This window comes from Melanotaenia boesemani, chromosome 3 (genome assembly GCF_017639745.1).
Source record: "Melanotaenia boesemani isolate fMelBoe1 chromosome 3, fMelBoe1.pri, whole genome shotgun sequence".
Lineage (NCBI taxonomy): Eukaryota > Metazoa > Chordata > Actinopteri > Atheriniformes > Melanotaeniidae > Melanotaenia > Melanotaenia boesemani.
In genome coordinates this window covers 8,675,850-8,697,100 of record NC_055684.1, presented here as the reverse complement: position 1 = coordinate 8,697,100, position 21,251 = coordinate 8,675,850, and the positions used below count along the sequence as shown (strand labels likewise).

General features: G+C 39.7%; 1 protein-coding gene across 1 annotated transcript in view; it reads left to right on the top strand.

Moving 5' to 3' along the window:
• Nucleotides 1-6,261: 6,261 nt before the first annotated feature.
• LOC121636468 (nuclear factor 7, brain-like) overlaps nucleotides 6,262-21,251 on the top strand; it is a 36,114-nt gene continuing 21,124 nt past the window's right edge. The window contains exons 1-2 of the mRNA XM_041979998.1: nucleotides 6,262-6,393; nucleotides 6,496-7,868. Of these exons, the coding sequence (XP_041835932.1) occupies nucleotides 6,513-7,868 (1,356 nt within the window). The 5' untranslated portion in view covers nucleotides 6,262-6,393; nucleotides 6,496-6,512. The remainder of the gene's footprint in view (nucleotides 6,394-6,495; nucleotides 7,869-21,251) is intronic.

The following is a 21,251-nucleotide window of genomic DNA, read 5'->3' as shown; positions in this document are numbered from 1 at the left end:
GCTCTGTTCGTGCTGCAGCTCATGAGGAAACAACTTTTACGGCTCAACCAGATGCCAGACTGCATTGTTGTGTTGGCGGCAGCAGCTGATGCGTTCTGATCCAGACTTTGATCTCCTGCGTCCACATGTTCTGACTATAAAACAGGAAGACCTCATAACACCACCTGGACACTCTGAAGCACAGAGAAACACAAAACAAGAAGTCAAAGATGAACATTTCATTTTCAATTTACAAAGACCAAAATTTTATAACAATTAAACTTCATTTACATGAAACCTTACATCAATATATAAACAGAATGAAGCATTATGATTCATTAATAAAATCAGAAATGTCAAGTAACTGTCTGCTAACAGTGACTAAAACTAAGTTTCGTTTGTACAGCATCAACACAGTCAGAAATGCTTTATATGAAGAGGCAAAGCCAACAGGATCAGCTGGATGTTCACTACAACAACCCACTGAAAAAATGTGAACCAACAAGAAGTAAAAGAAAAAAAAACATGAAAGCTGCTTCCCTGAGCTGCCTGGTGTAGCTCCTTTAACTTCTGTTTTCTTAATCTGTATTTTCTAGGCATCCTGCGATTGACAAAAGCCGAGGCCAAGAGTGTTATAGACTGCTTAGAATAATGCTGCTTGGAATAAAGAAAAAAAAATGATTTGTCAAATTATTACAATCTGCGACAAAAGAGATGGGCAACTGGAGAACGCTGTGCGATGTGGTTTATGAATACGTCGTAAAAACTTCATGGAAGAAAAAGCCAATCATATCTGCATTTGTAGTGACCACTTAGCTTAACATTTGGTAAGGTACCACTGGTTATGGCTGGTGCCAAGCTCATTAAGCGGGCAGTCGGCTAATTTAGACTCAGCCGTAATGAGACAAACAGGCTTCTTTATAACAGGGTGGTTTAATAAATGGTATAAATGGTTTGGTATCAGGCTTAGTTTAGGAGCAAAAGGTGCCCTCAAACTAGTTCAGCGTTACCTGAGTAGTGGCAGGTGGAGCGGTGGGAGGTAACTTCGTGGACGGTCCAGCTGCTGCAATGCACATGCTTACAATGTGCCTCATTGGTACCCACTTTGCATGATCACTTTGCCAAAGAAACGACGCGTGTGTGCACGTGTGTGTAAGGGGTGTGTGATCACGTCAACAAAGTGGGCCACATACAGTATATAAAAAAATAATTCTGATAAAAAGGGCACTTTTTCAGCCCTGACAACAAGGGCAAGTATTTCAGCACCACCAGGGCTCTATCTGTGCACGCCAGTGTGCAGGGAAGCTACTGGTGGGAAAACTGTTTATGTTACTTATTACAAGTTCACATTTTTGTTGCTAAAACTGTTGTTGAACTATATATAAGCTAGGTTTGCTGTTTTTGTCGACTAGCTTACAGGTGCAGCAGCATGTGAAAGGTTATGCAAGCTTGTATCAGCAATATTGCTTCTCACTTTTGTTTAAAGGTATTTCTGTATTTTATGTGTATAAATAATTGAAGATAACTGAAAGCAGTTTTTGTGTCTTTGTGTCTTTTCCTTTGCATTGTAATGATTTTACCTGACTTTCCACATATCTGCCTGACTTTCTGAAAACTGAATGGAAGGAATGGATTTGATGAAGTAAACAGAGGAAAAGAAAAATGAAGAAAGTTGTTCTCTGAGTTGGTCCATCCTAACCTGCAGTTGGTCAAGACCTTTTTCAAGTTGGGGCAGACTTTTAAGTAAAATCTCTGGATAACTTGACACCCACCATCCACAGTGCATGATATCATCTAATGATTCAGAGAATCAGGAGGAATCTCTGTGTGCGTGGAACAAGATTAAGGGCTAAACTGGATGCTGGGGATCTTGGGGCTCTCAGACAGTACTGCATTACAAACAGACACAATCACTGCATGGACTCAGGATGACTTCCAGAAATCACTGTCTGTGAACACAGGTCACCCTCACATCCACAAATGCAGGTTAAAGCACATGCAAAGGAAAAGCCACATGTGAACAGGATCCAGAAACGCTACTGTCTTCTCTGGATCAAAGCTTGTTAAAATGGTCTGAGACAAAGTGGGAAACTGTTCTTTGGTTAGATGGATCAAAATTCTTTCTGGAAAGCATGAACACTGTGTCCTGCAGGAGAGGAAGCATCCAGCTTATCAGTGGACAGTTCAAAAGCCTGCGTCTCTGATGGTATGGGGTTGCATTAGTGCCTAAAGTGTGGCCAGCTTCCACATCTGTGAAGCTCCATCATTACTGCAAAGTACATGGAGGTTTTAGAGCAGTGGTTCTCAAACTGGGGGATGGGCCCCCCTGTGGGGTGTGGCAACATGATAATGGGGGGCATATGGACCAGAAAATGTAACAGACAAACTAATGTTTTGACAGCTTGGCTCTTGGAAACATTCTGGTCCACACTCCAGACCACTTGGTAGCAGTAATGCACCAATTCGTTTTTGGCAATCCCCAAAAATATAAAGAAGGAGAAGGAGAAATGCAGACCAGAGAGCAGGATTTACTGATCAATGGGAGAAAAGAAAGAGAGAGATACAGAGAAAGAGATAACTGGGATGAAAGTAGACAGATATCTTGCTCTTGGTTTACAGTAAATGTGTTTCTTATAACGTCATCCTCATATCTGTGATGTCATGAGTATATTAAGTTTCATAGCTGTCATGTAGTTAAAGTTTTATATATATATATATATATATATATATATATATATATATATATATATGTGTGTGTATGTATGTATATAGGCAAGGCAAGGCAAGGCAGTTTATTTGTATAGCACATTTGATGTACAGGACAATTCAAAGGTCTTTACATAAAACAAAGACATTACAGATATTTAGAAATAGTAAAAGGCATCAACACATAATCACAATAAAATAATAAATTACATTAAAATGATTAAAAGCAAGGTAAGTTAAAAAGTTTCCGTGCAGATTTCAGATTTCATGTATAGGTGCATTAGAAAAGAAATATTTTTAACCTGGATTTAAAAATGTCTACATTTGGTGAAAGTTTAATCTCCACTGGCAGTTTGTTCCACTTGTTTGCAGCATAACATTTAAATGCTGCTTCTCCATGTTTAGTCTGGACTCTGGTCTGGACTAGTTGACCAGAGTCTTTGGATCTAAGAGCTCTGCTAGGTTTATATTCTCTGAACATATCACAGATGTATTCTGGGCCTAAACCATTCTGGGATTTGTAAACAAGCAGAAGGGTTTTAAAATCTATTCAGTGACTGACTGGAAGCCAGTGTAAAGATTTTAAAACTGGTGTGATGTGTTCAGATCTCTTAGTCCTGGTTAAAACTCTAGCAGCAGCGTTTTGGATGAGCTGCAGATGTTTAATGCTCTTTTTAGGAAGTCCTGTTAAAAGACTATTACAGTAATCCAGCCTACTGGAGATGAATGCATGGATGAGTTTCTCTTGGTCTTTCTGGGAAACTAAACTTTTAATTCTGTTGATGTTTCTGAGCTGGTAAAAAGCTTCTTAGTGACAGCTTTGATGTGGCTGCTGAAAGTCAGGTCTGAGTCTATCAACACTCCAAGGTTACGAACTTGGTCGGTGATTTTAAGAGCCCGAGTCTCCAGGTGTTTGCCAATGCTGACCCTCTTCTCTTTGCTACCAAACAGAATAATCTCAGTTTTGTCTTCATTTAATTGTAGGAAATTCTCCCTCATCCCTCATATATATATATATATATATATTGGGGGGGCTGGGGATGTTTATTCCTCCAAAGGTGGCTTGGTAGAAAAAGGTTTGAGAACCACTGTTTTAGAGCAACATCTGTTCCAGCCAGAAGTTTTTTTCTGGGAAGACCTTGCAGATTCCAGCAGGACAATGCTGAACCATATACTGCATCCATCACAACAGCATGGCTTCAGAAAAACTAAGACATCCATCAAAATATTGCGAAATAATACAAACAGAAATAAAACTAAAATGATTTAATCTCAGTATTCATAAGTAATTTCCTGTTAACCGTGCTATACCAACTTAATTCTGTTAATTACAGTTTGTTCATTACGATTTTACATCCACATAAAATAAAAAGGCTCCTTGTGCTGATTGATTAACTCAGCTTTGTTTCCCTGAGAAACAATTTCATGGACTGTCACATCTTTAATTTCTGCTGCTGCTGTTGCCTGCAGAGTCTGAGACTCTGCAGAATAACAGGTTGAGGCTCATTAAAGACCCAAGAAGATGCCACAGCTAACAAAATAAACTAAAACAATAAAGATGGAAAAATATCAAACAGTTTCTCACCTGAAGCTTTGATGAAAGATCAGTTATGGGGAGTTTGTTCCAGAGTGACTGATGCTCCACAGTAACTGGGCTGTTATTCTGTTAAGAGCAGGTTTGATGAAGTCACATGAGTATAAGACAAAAAGAGTTGTCAGGATCCTCCAATAACACCTACCATCCACTTTATCAGCTCCACCCATTTAAATATCTAATCAGCCAATCACATGGTAGCAACTCAATGCATTTAGTCATGTACACATGGTGAAGATGATTTGCTGAAGTTCAAACTGAGCATCAGAATGAGGAGGAAAGGGGATTTCAGTGACTTTTAATGTGGCATGGTTGATGGTTTGAGTCTTGCAGAAACTGCTGACCTACTGGGATTTTCACACACAACCATCTCTAGGTTTTACAGAGAAGAAGAAAAAAGTCTGAAAGGGCCCATGTCTGAATAAGAAACAATATCCAGTGAGTCAAGGCAAGTTTATTAGTGAAGCTCATTTTATGTACAAGAAAATTCAAAGTTCTTTTAGTGCAGCAGTTGTCTGGGCCAGAATGTTCTGTTGATGTCACAGGTGAGAAAAGAATGGCCAGACTAGTTGATGTTGATCTCGACCAAAACACGTCTGTACAGGAGGTCTAGACTGGCTCTCCATCTCTCAGACCCTTATGGTATTAACCACAGTAGCTAAGGTAGGTGAGGTACTAGTCTGCCTCTAACAATATCAAAATTAAAGAAAAAATGCGGGGCTGACCCCAGCAACTGACCTCAGCAAGCGACCTCTGGTCAGGATTGACCGCTGGTCATGTCAGGTAAATAGTGGCTACCCTCTTGCACATGGTATTGGCCAGGGAGAGAATTTGTTAAAGTTCTGATAGAAATCTGATCAACCCAAGACCTCCAGGATCTGATGCAGCTTCATATTTAACTTTTATAGAAACCAAAGTCATCTGGAAATGACCAATAGATGAACCAGTTTTCATTTTTGGTGTGTGTCTCGTCTTCTCCTTCAGTAAGTCTTGGTGCAGCACCACCTCTGGTAAAGAGGGGAACACGTTATTTAAGCAGTCCGATTCAATTGAGAAGTAGTGAATATGAAAATGCAACTGGACCACCACAAAGATCAGAGGCAGACCAGGGGTCCCCAGACCAGCCCAACCACAGAGCACTTATTCCAGCCAGCGTGCCACAGGGGCGACCATGTATCCAGCCAGAAGGTGGCAGAAGTCCAATCCAGAGTGCCCTGCGGCCATGAAGCACCAGGCCCAGGAGGTCACAGACAGCAGCCGCCAACCCCACTAGGTCCTGGCCTCCCAGAGGCAGACAGAGTGCAGAGCCCAGGGTCCCAAGAGCAACCCACTTCCCCCTACCTCTCTACCAGGGTCTGAGTGCACCGTTTTAACCCACAAAAAGAACAACAACGACAGACCTCCGTGTCATGTTTGCGCTGCTACATCTTTTTAATTTATTTGGGCTGTTGAAGCAAAACCGGTTTCTAGTAGATTATTTATGGCGTCAGTGAAAACACACAGGTTACATGTGCCAGAAAGCTGGCAGTTGACATGCAACACTTCTATTGTTGTTTTGTCTTTTGAGGTCTTGTGGGTGATGTGTGTCATTGCAAAGTTTCACTGCCCACTAGAGGCCTGGCATGCTCACTACATCATTTCTGACAGTTTTCATTCCCCTGTTGCGTTTTGCGTGGGAACAGTGTCATGTAAACAGGGACTTTCAGAAGCGTGTTTGAAAAAGCTCTGAAGCTTTTTCTAACTAAATGTGATCTAATATGTAACAAACCTTTAAATGTAACTTGGATCAGAACTCTGCTCACAGCCTGTGAAGTACAAAACAAAGGTCTAATTAGTTGAACAACACAAATTTTACAACTTTTCAGCTGACCTTTAATCATTGGCATTAAGGAATGAAACACACCTTAGTCACAGGTATGAGGACTGGTGTAACAGGTGAAAGCTCCACCCCTCACCTGCCTCACCTGAGACGAAGCAGGAAACAGTCAGTGATTCTTGGTCTCTTCAGAGAGACACACAGACGATCAGATTCACCTTCAGCTTCCTCTGAGTGAGTCCAGCTGCAGGAAAGAAAAGTGGGAAACTTCAAGCTGCTCCCAGTCCACACACTGAAGGTGAGTCTGACCAAAAACACCACTCACAGTCAGTTTGATGGAGTTAGCAGAGGAGGGAGGGCAGCCATGACTGACTGGACTTTCTGTCTGCTGTGTTTTCAGCTTCACTCTCAGACCACATGGCTTCCAGATCAGAGGAGGATCTCTGCTGTCCGGTCTGTCAGGACGTCTTCAGAGATCCTGTTGTTCTGTCATGTAGCCACAGCTTCTGTAGAGACTGTCTGAAGAGCTGGTGGACACAGAAACCAACACACCAGTGTCCCGTTTGTAAGAGAAGATCTTCAAGAGATGATCCGCCTTTAAATCTGGTGTTGAGGAATCTGTGTGAGTCCTTCTTACAGGAGAGAGATCAGAAAGCTTCAGAAGGTCTCTGCCATCTGCACTCTGAGAAACTCAAACTCTTCTGTCTGGACCATCAGCAGCCAGTGTGTCTCATCTGCAGAGATTCAGAAAAACACACCAACCACAGAATCAGACCCGTCGATGAAGCTGCACAACAGCACAGGAAGGAACTTCAGGAAACTCTGGAACCATTAAAGAAGAAACTGGAGCTCCAGAAGGACATTCAGAAGAAGTTTGATCAAACAGCAGAACACATTAAGGTCCAGGCCCGACACACAGAGAGGCAGATTAAGGAGCAGTTTAAGAAGCTTCATCAGTTTCTAGCAGAGGAAGAGGAGGCCAGGCTGGCTGCTCTGAGGGAGGAAGAGGAGCAGAAGAGTGGGGTGATGAAAGAGAAGATGGAGGCTCTGAGCAGAGAGATAGCAGCTCTTTCAGACACAGTCAGAACCACAGAGGAGGAGCTGAGAGCTGCAGACGTCTCATTCCTGAACAACTACAAGGCTGCAGTGGAAAGAGTCCAGCGCTGCCCCCTGCTGGATGATCCACAGCTGCACTCAGGAGCTCTGATAGACCAGGCCAAACACCTGGGCAACCTGACCTTCAACATCTGGAACAACATGAAGGACCTGGTCTGCTATACTCCTCTCATTCTGGACCCAAACACTGCTAGTCCATTACTCTATCTGTCTGAAGATCTGACCAGTGTGAGACGAGGAGAGAAACAGAAATTTATGGATAATCCAGAGAGGATTGATCGTTATAGTTGGGTTTTGAGTTCTGAGGGTTTTAACTCAGGAACTCACAGCTGGGATGTCAACGTTGGAGACAATAAAGTCTGGTTAGTGGGTGTGTTAGCAGAGTCTGTAAACAGAAAGGGAAAGATACGGTCTGGATTATGGAGAATATGGTTCTATAAAGGTAAATACTCAGCAGGGTCTCCAGATTCTAAAATTAATCTTCCAGTTCAGAAGAAGCTGCAGAGGATCAGAGTGAATCTGTGCTGGAAAAGAGGAAAACTGTCTTTCTCTGATCTTGATACTAACACACACATACACACCTTCACACACACTTTCACTGACAGGATGTTTCCATCCTTTGGTACTTCTGCTGAATTGAAGATTTTACCTGTGAAGGTCTCAGTGAATCAGATCTGTTAAAAAAAAGTTAACATTTTAATATTATGTGTGTATCCTGTGGGTTTACATTTACATTTAGTTTTACAACCAAACCGATTTGATTAATAATCATTGATCAGTTTGTCTAAATTTCATTATTTAAAATTGATAAATGTTCAATTCTGTACAATGTTTTCTCTTTAATGAGCTATTCTATTCTATTCTATTCTATTCTATTCTATTCTATTCTATGGTTATTTGGCAGAGGCTTTTCTCCAAAGTGATTTAAAACAGTAAAAACAACACAAGCAGGAATTCAAACATGACGTCATAATTAAGTGGTAGTCAGACTGCTGTGAGTCCAGTTGGACACAGGTGCTGTCATGTAGGGCTAGAGGTTGTGTTTTGTTTTGTTTTTTCTTTTTCTATAATAGCCTTTTGTTTAATTACGAGATCATGATTTCAACCCACAGTATCATCATTCAGACTGTAAACTTTACTGAGCAGAGAAGCAGTCTGATGTTCATTTCCACAAAAATTTCCACAAAAACCTTATTTTTTGACTTCTAAACAATGTACGAACATAAAATACATTTTTATTAGAATTTATTCACATTGAGATCATTTTCACCAGGATTTTTTTAAAAAGATACCGTAAGAACAATAAAGAGAGTCTCACCAGTACACTCTGTCTACAGCTGCACACATTGAGTTGTAGTGTATTCCTGACTAGAGCCCCGTTTCCACTGAGCAGTTCGGGCCGGTGCAGTCCAGTACGCTGTTTTGTGTGTTTCCATTATAAAAGGGGCCCATACAAGCAAACCATACCGCACCATTTATGGACCCTGTTCAGTTGTAGGTCCATAGGAACATGCTACGGGCAGAGCTACTGGTTTCTAATGATAAAATCCATTGATTGGCGGACAGAAAAATGTCTCTGTGTACGACAAAAGAAAGCACGAAACAAACACAACATTCAGTTCATGGTTCAGCTGGACGTTGGAAAGATAATAGGAAAACAATGCCAGCAGGTCTGGTCATACAAGGCAGCATGTATCATTCTAACAAAGAACCAAAAGACAAGCAGAACAAAAACGAGCTGCTGGTCTCCTTTATATATATATATATATATATATATATATATTCATATTTCATATTTTGTAGTTTGTAGTCTACTAAATAAATATTCATATTTATACAACTAGTTGTCTGTGATTTTCCTTGTGTGATGATTAAAATAAATTTAAGTAAGAATTAGCATCTTGAGACTGATTTACTTATTAGGTTAAGATTTCAACAGTTTGTCTTTCTTCCATATCAAAATACAAGTTGGTGATTTGAAGGCTTTTTAATTTTATTACTATTGATGTTATTTATTAACATTAATAAAAATATTCATCTGTGCTGATACTAAATACTACAGAGTTCAAATAAAGATATTAAAATATGCAACAGAGAAGTGATTCAGACTGTTAGAGTGAGATGTCTGTGACTAATAGAGGATCTTTGTACGCACATGCATGGTCCTGTTTTTTGTGAATGTTCCCGGGCTGTTAAAATAAAAGAAGATGGCGGCTCCTCTTCTCTGCAGCAGGCGAGTAAATGCAACGCACTGAGGTGTGAGCAACATGTCTCCTGCGTGTGTTCTTTGTGCAATTGCGTATGAACTCTATATGTGTGAGGGACGTCTACATTGGCTGAGAAATCAGGAGGGCGGTCCTGAACTGTGCTAGAGAGCCAACACAGAAAAAAACTTGTGTGATACAACTTTAGTTTAATTTAACACAAAACTTTTACTTCACATATGGTTTCACTCAGTTTCCTTCTGTTTAAACATCTCAGCTATGATGGAAGCAGGGATGATTAAAGCTTAGCATTTAAACACCCATTTAACCAGAAAACAGAGTTGATTTTCAATTCAATATTTTCTAAATGTATCATTTTAAGCAGAAATCAACTTTGGATTAACATCTTCTGCTATCTAGGTTAGAAAAACTGTGTCTCTGCTGTAACACATCCAGGTCCATCCTGGTGTTGGAAACTACAGACCTTTAGCTCCTCCTCACGGGTGCAGCATCAACAAAAGCTGTTTAAAATGATAATAAGGCAGCAAACAGACTGAATGGCAGCATCTAAGAGTCGCTCAGCTGTGAAATTGTCTGCAGCTGCTCTGTTAGCCGGGGAACATTTTCAACAAATCTGAAATAATTTGGATGAGAAGTAGCTGCTGTGAGCAGAGTTTTACCAGTGTCAGTTGGAACGCTGCCTGGTTGGAGCTGAATATGACTTTATGATCTGAAAAACATCTGGCAGAGACGACGGTCCTCCAGCCACAGCTGGTTCTGATGGCTGAAAACTTCTCTGTCCAGCTTAAAACTCCAGAGGTGAGACCGATGTCGCTCTAAAGCTCTGCTCCAAAATATCAATAAACTCCATTTCTTAACCATAAAATAAGGAAAACCAGGCTTCTTGAAAGATTTTCCAAAGTTCTTCTTTGGATGTTTCTGCCTTTTGTTCCGTTATCTGTTCAAATGATCCCACACTGCTTCAGTAATGTTAAGGTCCAGGCTCTGGTGAGGATTCATCCTCCATCAGATGTGATGCCACAGATTATCAGTCCAGTTCTTGTGTCATGTGACATATCTCAGACTTTTCTCCCTGTTTCCCTTCCTTATCAATGGCTTTATCACAGCCACGTTTCCATGGAGACCATTTCTGATGAGATCAAACTTTGTCAGACTTTGTCAGTGAACCTCATAACAACATGCTAATTTATCTTCATCCTGTCTCTTCTCTGAGCTCTCTGCAGCCAGTGAAAGTCAGTCTGATGTTAACCCTCATCTGTCTACAATGTCTTCTTGATGTTTATTGATGAATTAGCCACGGTGCTCATTCAAAATGGCCAATGTGTTGATATCCAGTTGCTGGCTTGTGATGTGGTACATAAAGCAAAACCCAGCTGTAAAGCAATGAAGAAAAAGTTGTAAATTGCAGTTTCTCAGCCTTGGGACACTGCAGGGCAACATCAGGTCCATAAATGTACATAATGAATGTCACTCTGCCATCAAAACGAGTCAGAAACAAAGAGTTTTAAGGTTGGAAAGTTGCATAGAGCATTTTGCGCTGACCTGCTGGTTGTCGGAAGCTCAGAGTGGAACTACCGTTGTTTGCCCGCTCCTGGAGCGCTCTGCCCCGACAGACGTCTTTAGTGCAAAAGTAGCAGCCAGCAAAACAGCTGCTTTATCAGAGAGCATGTGAGAGGCTCGCATTTCATCAAACTGAGCGGAACCAGGTACCCACAAACAAGCACTGAGGAGGCAGCCGGTAAGACAAATTACTTTTAGTGGAGAGTTGTTAAGTTAAGCTGATATGAAGCTTGCACGTGGGATGATTTGGCGTGTCCTGAAACGCTGCTCATGCCTGTTTAATGTGCTTGTACTCTCAAATGTTTGGATGAATGGACGGACGGACGGACGGACGGACGGACGGATGGATGGATTATTTTCAGTTTATTGTTCCCTTAAGTAAATCTCCTCTTGACAAAGCAAGCTTGTTCAGCTCAACACAGCAGCCAGACCATCATTCTTGCTGTCCCATGCTTAAACGGACCTGTAAGTCTGTTTAAGTGAAATGAAAGAATGGATACAGGACCAGAACCCACAGATCCAGTTTTTCTCTCAGACATCTTAACTTACCGATTAAAACCAGCCACAATGTGTCCGCCCATGATGTAAAAATTCTTGGGGCGGCAGTGGCACAGGCGGTAGAGCAGGTCGTCCAATGATCGGAAGGTCGGCGGTTCGATTCCCGCTCCCGCAGTCATCTGTCGTTGTGTCCTTGGGCAAGACACTTAACCCTCCTTGCCTCCAGTGTTGGCATCGCTGGTGTATGAATGTGTGGATGAATGTTCGGTGATGGTCGGAGAGGCCGTAGGCGCAGACTGGCAGCCACGTTTCCGTCAGCCTGCCCCAGGGCAGCTGTGGCTACACACGTAGCTTACCATCACCAGGTATGAGTGAGGAGTGGATGAATAATGGATTCACACAATGTAAAGCGCTTTGGGTGCCTTGAAAAGCGCTATATAAATCTAATCCATTATTATTATTATTATTTGTTTGCTTTATTCATGCTGAATCTCTGTAAGTTGACATCTGCAGCTGTTGTCTCTTAGTCTGTCTCGTACAGGACAACAAGCTGTCCTGCTGTCTTTGACCTTTTCTCACTTTTGTCAAACACCATCAGTCAGCAGCTGATTTGACAAAAGACCGAACGGAGTGTTGACTCAGACCAGCTGCTGCAGGGAACCCACAAGGGTCACTTCAGGTCTTCATGCTTCACCCAGAGGAGCCAGACATCCATCTTAATCATCCTCAACCTCCACCAGCTCACAGGGAGAGTTCACTCAGGACAACACAGAGAGGAAGACAAGTGATGAGGAGAAGATGAGGAAAACTAAATGACGATGAGATGAGATTCAGGTTAGTATCATTTTTTCTCTGGAAAACAAAGTCCTTCATCTACAATGTATACTATAAACTACTATAATACCCACACACACACACCTATCTATCTATCTATCTATCTATCTATCTATCTATCTATCTATCTGAATAGAATAAATATTCTTACTATAAAATAAACTTATTGTCATTACACAATGATGTGCAACAAAATAAAAGGGCTCAGCCACTACACTGCACAAGAGACAGAAACAGACATATAGAACAGAATACCATGCACATTTTTCATACAATTCTGTTTGAACCTTTAAAAATATTTATCTAAATAGTGTAAAGATCATTAATCTACATATGTGTGGATTAATGATCTTTACACTAACTGGAGATTTATATGTACAGTCTTAAGAAAAATTCTGATGTGTGTTAAAAAAACATCAAACTACGAATAAGTTGCTGAACACAAGCCTTGACAGTGTAAAGTACCTCAACAATATGCTGCTTTATACAGTAGTCTATATTTGTGCTGGTAGGATGCCGACAGTATAAATGACTCCATCAAAGTACGATACCAGTTCATGCAGGTAGGGTGATTCCACCGTGTATATGAATGACTGTGTCTGTTCACATCTTAGATAAAAATGACACGTTCAAAATAGTTTAAAGAATTTATAATATACAGTTTTTATGAACATGTATATAAAAGTTATTAATGAAGCTTATTTTACAACATGAAAGTCTCACAACACGGAGGTACAAACACCAAAACTTAACATTTTGTTTGATATCATTTTAACAGGTTGTTCCTCTTATTGGACATAAATGTACGTTTCTAAGTTTGGAGAAAAAGAAAGATTAAACCTTTAAATCTCTCCCTAAACCTCTTCAAACTGATGAACAGGGTTGGACTTCAGAACTGCTGAGTAAGGAGGAAAACCAAAGAAATAAAGACAAACAGGTAGAACTACACTACAGGCTGAATCCTGGTGGCTGATGTGGATTAATAATTTATTTATGTGTTCTTTGGAGAAAGTTTTGTTCCTAAACTCTGATTTTGAACCTGTTGTTTAGTTTCTGAGATCCTGATGAAATAAACTGAAATAAGTTGACACAGCTGAACTGAAATGAACACATGAAACCACGAACCAGAGACTCGGGTGAAAATGGATTTCAGTGTTTACCTGAGCTCTGCTGAGAGAAAACTGAAATATCTGCTAAATGTGTCGGAGCTTTTCTCCAGTAAATGAAGGCGACACCACTTACGTAGAGTCAACGCCAATATTTACTGTGCAGACTGATGAAAGGAGGTAATGGGAAAATCTCAGGTGTGTTTATAACTCAGAGCATCCTCATCATAGTTTGCTTCATCATTTGCTAACTTCCTTCAGGAAGCAGCAGTAAACACAAACTGACGCTCGTACTCTGCTGCAGACTTTATCTTTCATTTTATCCTGCAGGGATCAAATCACAGTTAAAGTTCAAGCTTAGAACATTTATTTTCTAAAGATAACAAACCTGGAGCAATACACAAAAAAACGAAGAAATCCTCCTTTAATGTCCCTGAAAAACTCAGACCACCTTTAGATAAACAGAATTTAACTGAAGACATTTGAAATATGGTTCACATTGACTATAAAGATAGATGATTTAATCAATCCGATTCATTTTAACCCAATAAAATCCAATCCATTATATGAACTACATTTTTCCAGTTTATGATACCTTTGTTTATGCAAACCAGTTAATAGAAATAATTACCTAGCTATGAAACCAGTGGATTGCCTCAAATCTTCACAATGATTCAACTCTCCATCATCAGCTGCATGAGTAGATGGAGAAAAAAAACTTTCCTGGGCCCTGGAGCAAATTTACATTTCATTACATTTGTTTTTAATCTCATTCTCGACTTATACAACATATTTATTTAGGCCATTTCTTTTTGGCCTTTTAATAAGAGGAAAAAAACACACATGGACTATTCACAAACACTCCTTTTCTCAGGTCCTTTTACTAACAGTTTTCTGTCTGTAATTTTATCATTTTTTATAAAACACTTATAAAACGTACATACGCTGAATATCTCCTCTCTACCTGTTGTCTCGCTTCCTTCCATGTTTGCTGTTTACTAACTGCAGCTGTGCCACTGGGATCTCATATGTTCTAATAACAAAACACCAAAACATGGTGATGACTCGTGGCTTCTCTTTACCTTATCAGCAGGATTATTTATACCTATCTAACTATGTTTGTGTGTGTGTGTGTATGTGTGTGTGACCTACATTAATTCTGCACTGTTAAATTTCAACAGAAGAAATCTTAGCAGTCGAAAGCGAACCTGCAGCAGGTGAAAATAAAGTACAAGAACATATCTCAGAGTGGTCGGTAGCCTTTGAAGAAATATGTTTGTTCAAAACGTGTTGAGCTGTAAATTTGTTGCACTGTAGCTACCAAGAAAAAGACAGAGGACACTGCTACTGGTGGGTGTCCTCCCACTGAAAACCAGTGGCGCTGGAGGCCTGAATGTGCTTTGAATTAAACGTGCGCCCTCTGCAACAGGGTCATCAATAAAAGACCAAGCTATGGTAACCAAAAGAGAACTCTATCTATCTATATCTTTCTCCGTCTATTTCTTTAGATCAGCTTTTTCTTGCTCTATCTCGCTTTACAGAAAAAATTTACATTTTGATCCATCTGACCGGAGAAAAGTTTTCCACTTTGCCTCAGACCATTTTAAATGAGCTTTGGTCCAGAGAAGACGCCGGTGTTTCAGGATCCTGTTCACATGTGGCTTCATCTTTGCATGACAAAGCTTTAACCTGCATTTGTGGATTTCAGGGCGAACTGTGTTCACAGACAGTGATTTCTGGAAGTCTTCTTGAGCCCATGCAATGATTTCCAATAGAGAATAATGTCTGTTTTAATGCAGTAACACCTGAAGACATGAAGATCATGAGAATTCAGCAAGTTTTAATCTTTGTGCGTTGTCCCATGCTCACAAAGATTCCTTCTGATGCTCTGAATTTTCTGATTCTTCAGATATATTAGGATCTATTAGGATATATTAGTAGGATCTATACTATATATACTATATGTATAGTCTCTCTCTCTCTCTCTCTCTCACTCTCTCTCTCTCTCTCTATATATATATATATATATATATATATATATATATATTGTACTGTACTAATGAAAAAGGAAAATTGGGTTCTACATTTCACCTCTCTCTTCTGTACTTGTTATTAGGACTCTTGTTACAGACATAAACAAGAGGGACACTTAAAATGTTGTTAAAGAGAAATTGCTAAATTATTCAAAACTTAGTTTAAAAACATTTTTAAAAGTGTGATTTCATCCCATTTTCAAGGGAGATTCAAGATACTGTGAGAAGCTGGAAAAAAACTAGCATTCCAGCACTGACATTTTAAAAATCAAAACTAGATCATTTTTGGCTGCATTTACACTTGAAGGTTTAGTTTTATTTAAACTAAACTCTGGTGCAGTAACTCAGTACAGATCATTTATATAGAAGTGAACAATGTCTGAACCTTTGTGCACCCCAGCAAGTGGATTAAGACACATTCTGTGGTTCTTAAAGAAGTTTGTTTTACTTATTTGCTGTTTGAAAAAATTAATAACACACAACTGACTAATCCATCATGGATTTATCCAGATATAAACATTACTGTTTAATTTTGAAGGTTAAGTCAGTAAAAAAGAATGAAATCTGGTTTGGTCTACAGAGCAGGGGCTTGTATAATCATCTCATCCCTGTTAGTAATTGCTGTTGTTGTCAACCAGCTAGGGTTGGGACAGAAGTCATTTTAACACTAAATTTAAATTTATCGTTGATGGATGGATGAATGATTTCTTTTCATGAAAATCTGGAAAGGCTGTTTATACCAAAGGTGGAAAAAAACACTGATTTGTTTCAACACTTTAAGAAGGTTTGCTGCCAAATGGGAGAAATGCTGCTCTAAATTAAATGTAAAAGACAGCAGCAGCTCACAAACCCCTCCTAAGAGACAACAAAAATCAGGGGGTGATTTTACAGTGTAAACTATTTGATGAGAAAGGGGCCCGGTGTAAAGAGATCAAGGATGCAGTCTCAATGTATACAGCAAAAGAGACAACACCCATTTATATGGTGGAAAGGCTCAACTTCAGTCCTGCTGTTCACAAGTTTTTTTTTTAAAACAAGAAGAGCATTAACATACAGAAACATTAAGTATAATGCAACCCCGTTCATTCTCTTCTAGGACCAAGCCATTTCATGAGACTGTGGAAACAGACACACCCTGGAAATTAGCATCAGCGCTAGCATTAGCCTTTAGTTAAACTGTCTATTGCTGAACCTCTAAATACAAGACAACCTCTGTATTCCCATGACAACAGCAATTATCTCATGACCTTATTGTTCGCAAGGTAACAGCCTTCATCTCGTGACTACAATGTTCCCATGGCAACAGAGTGCATCTTGTTTCATCACCGTGTGACATGTATGACTGTGGCATGTTTTTTTCTACCTTATTGTCCCCATGGCAACAGCGGACGTTAAGTCTTCTCACCATTCCCACGGCAGGGTGCGGCGTGGCTCAGTGGGTAGAGTGGTCGTCTTGTTGCCTGAGGGTTTGACCCTCTGCCTGTCAAGCTCATGTTGAGGTGTCTCTGAGCAAGACACCGAACCCCAGATTACTCCTGATGAGTCGTGGTTAGCGCCTTGCATGGCAGCTTCCACCATCAGTGTGTGAATGTGTGTGTAAACAAGTGAATGTGATGTATAATGTAAAGCCCTTTGGGTATCATTCCAGGTACATTAAAGCGCTACATAAATACTTTTACCATGGCAACTGACAACCATTTTGTCACCTTATTGTGGTTATGGCGATTGGCAAACGTTCACCCTCGAGAATGAACATCTAGTTTTTAGTTTCTGTCATTTTTCTGTGGTGCCCAATAATTAATGTTTTTCCATTAGTAGTTTTATTAAATATTAAATGTCCTTTTTAAAAGTCCTTGGACATTAAAAGTAACTAAATTAGAATTTAACACTCCCTAACATATTCAACAATATTTTCATTATGTCATATTTATCGTGTCGATGAAGAAAAGAAGCTAAACCTGATAAAAGTCTGTGGTTTCCTTAGAAAACTACAGGGACCAAAATGTAAAATAAGGACATTTATGTCATTAATTGCCATGATACTGTTTTTCATGAAGAAGTCCAAATAATATATTTTAAAATACAAAATTATATAGAGAAACAATAAAACATAATACATTTTTAGATTATTTTTTCTTTAGATTTTATTGATTTTTTTGTTTTTGTTTTGTTTTTGTTTTTGTTTTTTTTCTCCACTTGGAGAAAATTAAATTAAATAAAAAAATATAAACTAAAACTAATGAATAAAATGTATTAAATATAAAAAATAAAAAACTAATAAGTAAAATAATGTATAAAATTCATTAAATAAAAAGGATAAAACTAATAACTGAAACTAATGAATAAAATACATTGAATAAACTAATAACGATTAATTAAAAATAAAATGTGAATTTTCTCTGGAATCCTCTGCTGAAACAGAAGATAACTTCACTCCAGATTAATTTTTTTTCTTTAGGTTTTTGTGTTGGCGTTGATGTGCCGGAGTGATCTGGTTTTTACCGCGCCTCCATACTGGCAGGGTCTCTGGTCTGGTCTCCTCTGGTCCTGAGATTCTTCTTGGTGTGGAAGACTCTCCTGAGACCAGTGTTGAAGGACGTTTATCAGTTTTATTGAACTGGTTTTGGCCTTTGTATTGGTGGAGATGTTCTGGTGTTTCTGATTTAAGACATCTCCACCGAGAAGAGGATTTTGGCCTTCTGAAGTGCACATCTGATGTTGAGTCCTCCTCTGGTCTAGAGACCTCCTGTGGCTGGAAGTTCACTCCTGTTCCTGAGACCTGAGATGATGACTGACCTTGTTGATTCGACCTGGATTCTGGGTCTGGCTGTGGTGCAGGCTGTGAGACTTCCTGTAACAGGAGGTCCACTTGTTCAGAAACCGCCTGTGGTTTTGAGACTACTTGTGGTTCTTGGACTTGAGATTCCACAGATGGTTCTGCGAGCAGTTCTGATTTGAACTCTGCTTCCACTGAGGGACAGCCTGGTTCAGATACCTGATCAGGGATCTGAGGGTCGTTGATGCCAGATGTCATCCTGAACTGGACATTAAATTCTGCCACCTTCCACTCCAGATTTTGTATCGTCTCCTCCTGAGACTTCAATTTGGATTTCAGGTCTTGGTTGGCTCGGATCTCTTTTTCCAACTGTGTCTTTAAATTTTCCAGTTCGTCAGGGTTCCCCATCTTGGCTTCTACCTGTATGAGATCACTCTGAGCTTCTGGGTTTGCTGCCTCAGGTGATTGACCCAGTTCCTCATTGTTCTTGTATTTTTTCAGCTCCTGTTCGTAAAGCTTTCTGAGATGGCATTCTTTCTTCCGTTCCCGGTCTTCATCTACAAACCTTTTCCAGGTACTTTCAGATTCTTTTTCAGCTTTAATTCTCTTCTCTTTCTCCAAAGAGAGAAGCTGATTCTTCTTCTGCAGTCTGATTCTCAGATCCTCAACCTCATTATTCAGGTAGTTAAGTTGGTTTCGGCTGGACTGAGATTCGTGTTCTGCTTTCATCCTTTTGTCTTTTTCCAAAGTAAGAAACTGATTCTTTTTCTGGAGCCTAGCTCTGAGATCCTCTACTTGATTTCTCAGATAGTCCAGTTGTGTTTGGTATTGTGATGGTGATCTCTGACCATTATTTGCAGGATTTGGGAAGCTGCGTTCTCTCTGTGGGATGTTGGCTGCACAGTCAGCAGATGTCTGGGATCGTGTCCCGTTATTTCTGATGTCTTGTGAATAAATATGCGCAGAGTTACCAGGAGTCTGTTGATAAGACTGCTCCTGGACATAGCCAGATCTCTGAGCTGCTTTCTGAGCAGGGCCCTGGAAACGTGAAAACTCTTGTGTTTCTTCATGTCGACCGGAAGTCGAAGGTGCCTGGGAGCGATTACAACCCTGAACGCTCTGTGATTTCTGAGTTGTCGACTCCTGTTTACCAACCTGCACGTCCTTTGAAGAAGTGGATGGAGTAGTCCAGGTTTCGTAGCACTCCTTATTAAGGGCGACATGTTCAGTGTCGTGATCTGGAGTCTTTCGTTGGATTATGGGCTCCATTTTAGTTTCTTCACTATTGTTGCCAAAGGTGAAGATAAAAGACGCTGGATCTACGTCTTCAGGCAAACCCAATTCCTCGTCAATAATATCACTCCAGAGTTTTCCTGTCAGGGCCTTGTTTTCCTCCATTTGTGTTTTCTTGGAGTCAAACTACTTGATGTTTCCAAAAGAAATGTCCAAAGTCCTTGGAAAAGTTGAGAAATTTAATATTTCCCAACTCAGTGTCCAAAGATCCTTTGATGTCCTTTGATAAGTTGAGAAATTTGATATTTCTCAACACAGTGTCCAAAGATCCTTTGATGTCCTTTGATAAGTTGAAAAATTCTATATTTCTCAACACGTTGATGAAGAAAGATCCGTCAAACTCTTTGGAAAAGTTGAGAAATTTGATATTTCCCAACACAATGTCCAATGATCCGTTGAAATCTTTACTTAAACTTGAGAAATACAATCTTTCTCAAAACGATATTCAATGTTAGAACGTTCTACAAGTTGCTGTCGTGTACCAAACAATCTTGAAAAGATTTGAAAATCAATTCAGATGCTTCGAACAACTTTACTCCACGCACGATAATCCCACAAAGAGGTGAGTTTGAAATCTCTCCTTTATATAGGGTGGAGTTACATCACGTTGTCATGACAATTTCTATGATCCAACACAAATAAGGAATGGTCAGCAATTCTCCTTGTTGCTAGGCAACATGAGGCAGGTAAGGAGGTTTTCAGAATTCAGAATTTAAATTTAACAGATAAGATTAACCTCTGATAACAACGACCAGCTGATCCCAGATCATCATGTGTTTTAAAGCTTCTTTTAGTTTGAGCTGGTTTCATTTCTTTGATGGAACTTTTTTTTGTTTATTTTTTTTTTAAATAAATGGAACTTTTTTCAATCATAAAATGTTTTTTTCTAACTCTTGGAAAATTAAAAAAAAATAATTCTTTATTTTATTATGTACTTATTAATTATTTTATTTATTGTTTTTCTTTAATTTAATTTTATTTTATCTTTATTTCAGTAGGCAAGGACATCCACCATGATGAGTAGTAAAGCTGTTGTTTCCTGACTGCAGAATCAGGGCCCTCTTTAATCATTATAATGAAATAATTATTTATAAATTTATTTGTTTCACTGAGTACTACTGAAGCATATTTCCTTACTCAGAAAAGAACGGATGGGACACGTCCTAAGAACTTTGATTTCTAATGTTTGATTGACATATTCTCAGATGGATTTCTTTAAGTTGGGAACACACTACAGGATAATTGGGCCAATTTTTTTCCCGATCTCTCCTCTTACTCTCAGTTCTGTATTGGAGGTTAAATGAGTAAGTGGATAATGCAGCGCCTGCTTTGCAACTTCTTGAAGACCATTCTGAAGATCTCCATCCTGAACTACTGCTTTCACCCAACCTACCTGTAGAACACTTACCTGGAGAATTTTTACCTTTGGAAGCTGGTGGACCTGTGGTGGAAGAAGAGAGAGAATGCTTACCTGTGGAAGGCTTGCAGTAACCTGTGGAAAGAGAAACGGAGAACAAACCATTACCTGATACATCCATAGATGAAGGACAGCCCGAACAGAGTCGTACAGCCAGTCCTACAGCTGACTTACCTGACTCTGACCAGTCCCACAGTGGTGATTAAACTGATCGCCCTGTAAAGGCCCATTTATGCTCCCTTGCATATATAAAAAGCAACGTCCATTTCAAATGTTGTCATTCGTCGTCTTCCTCATA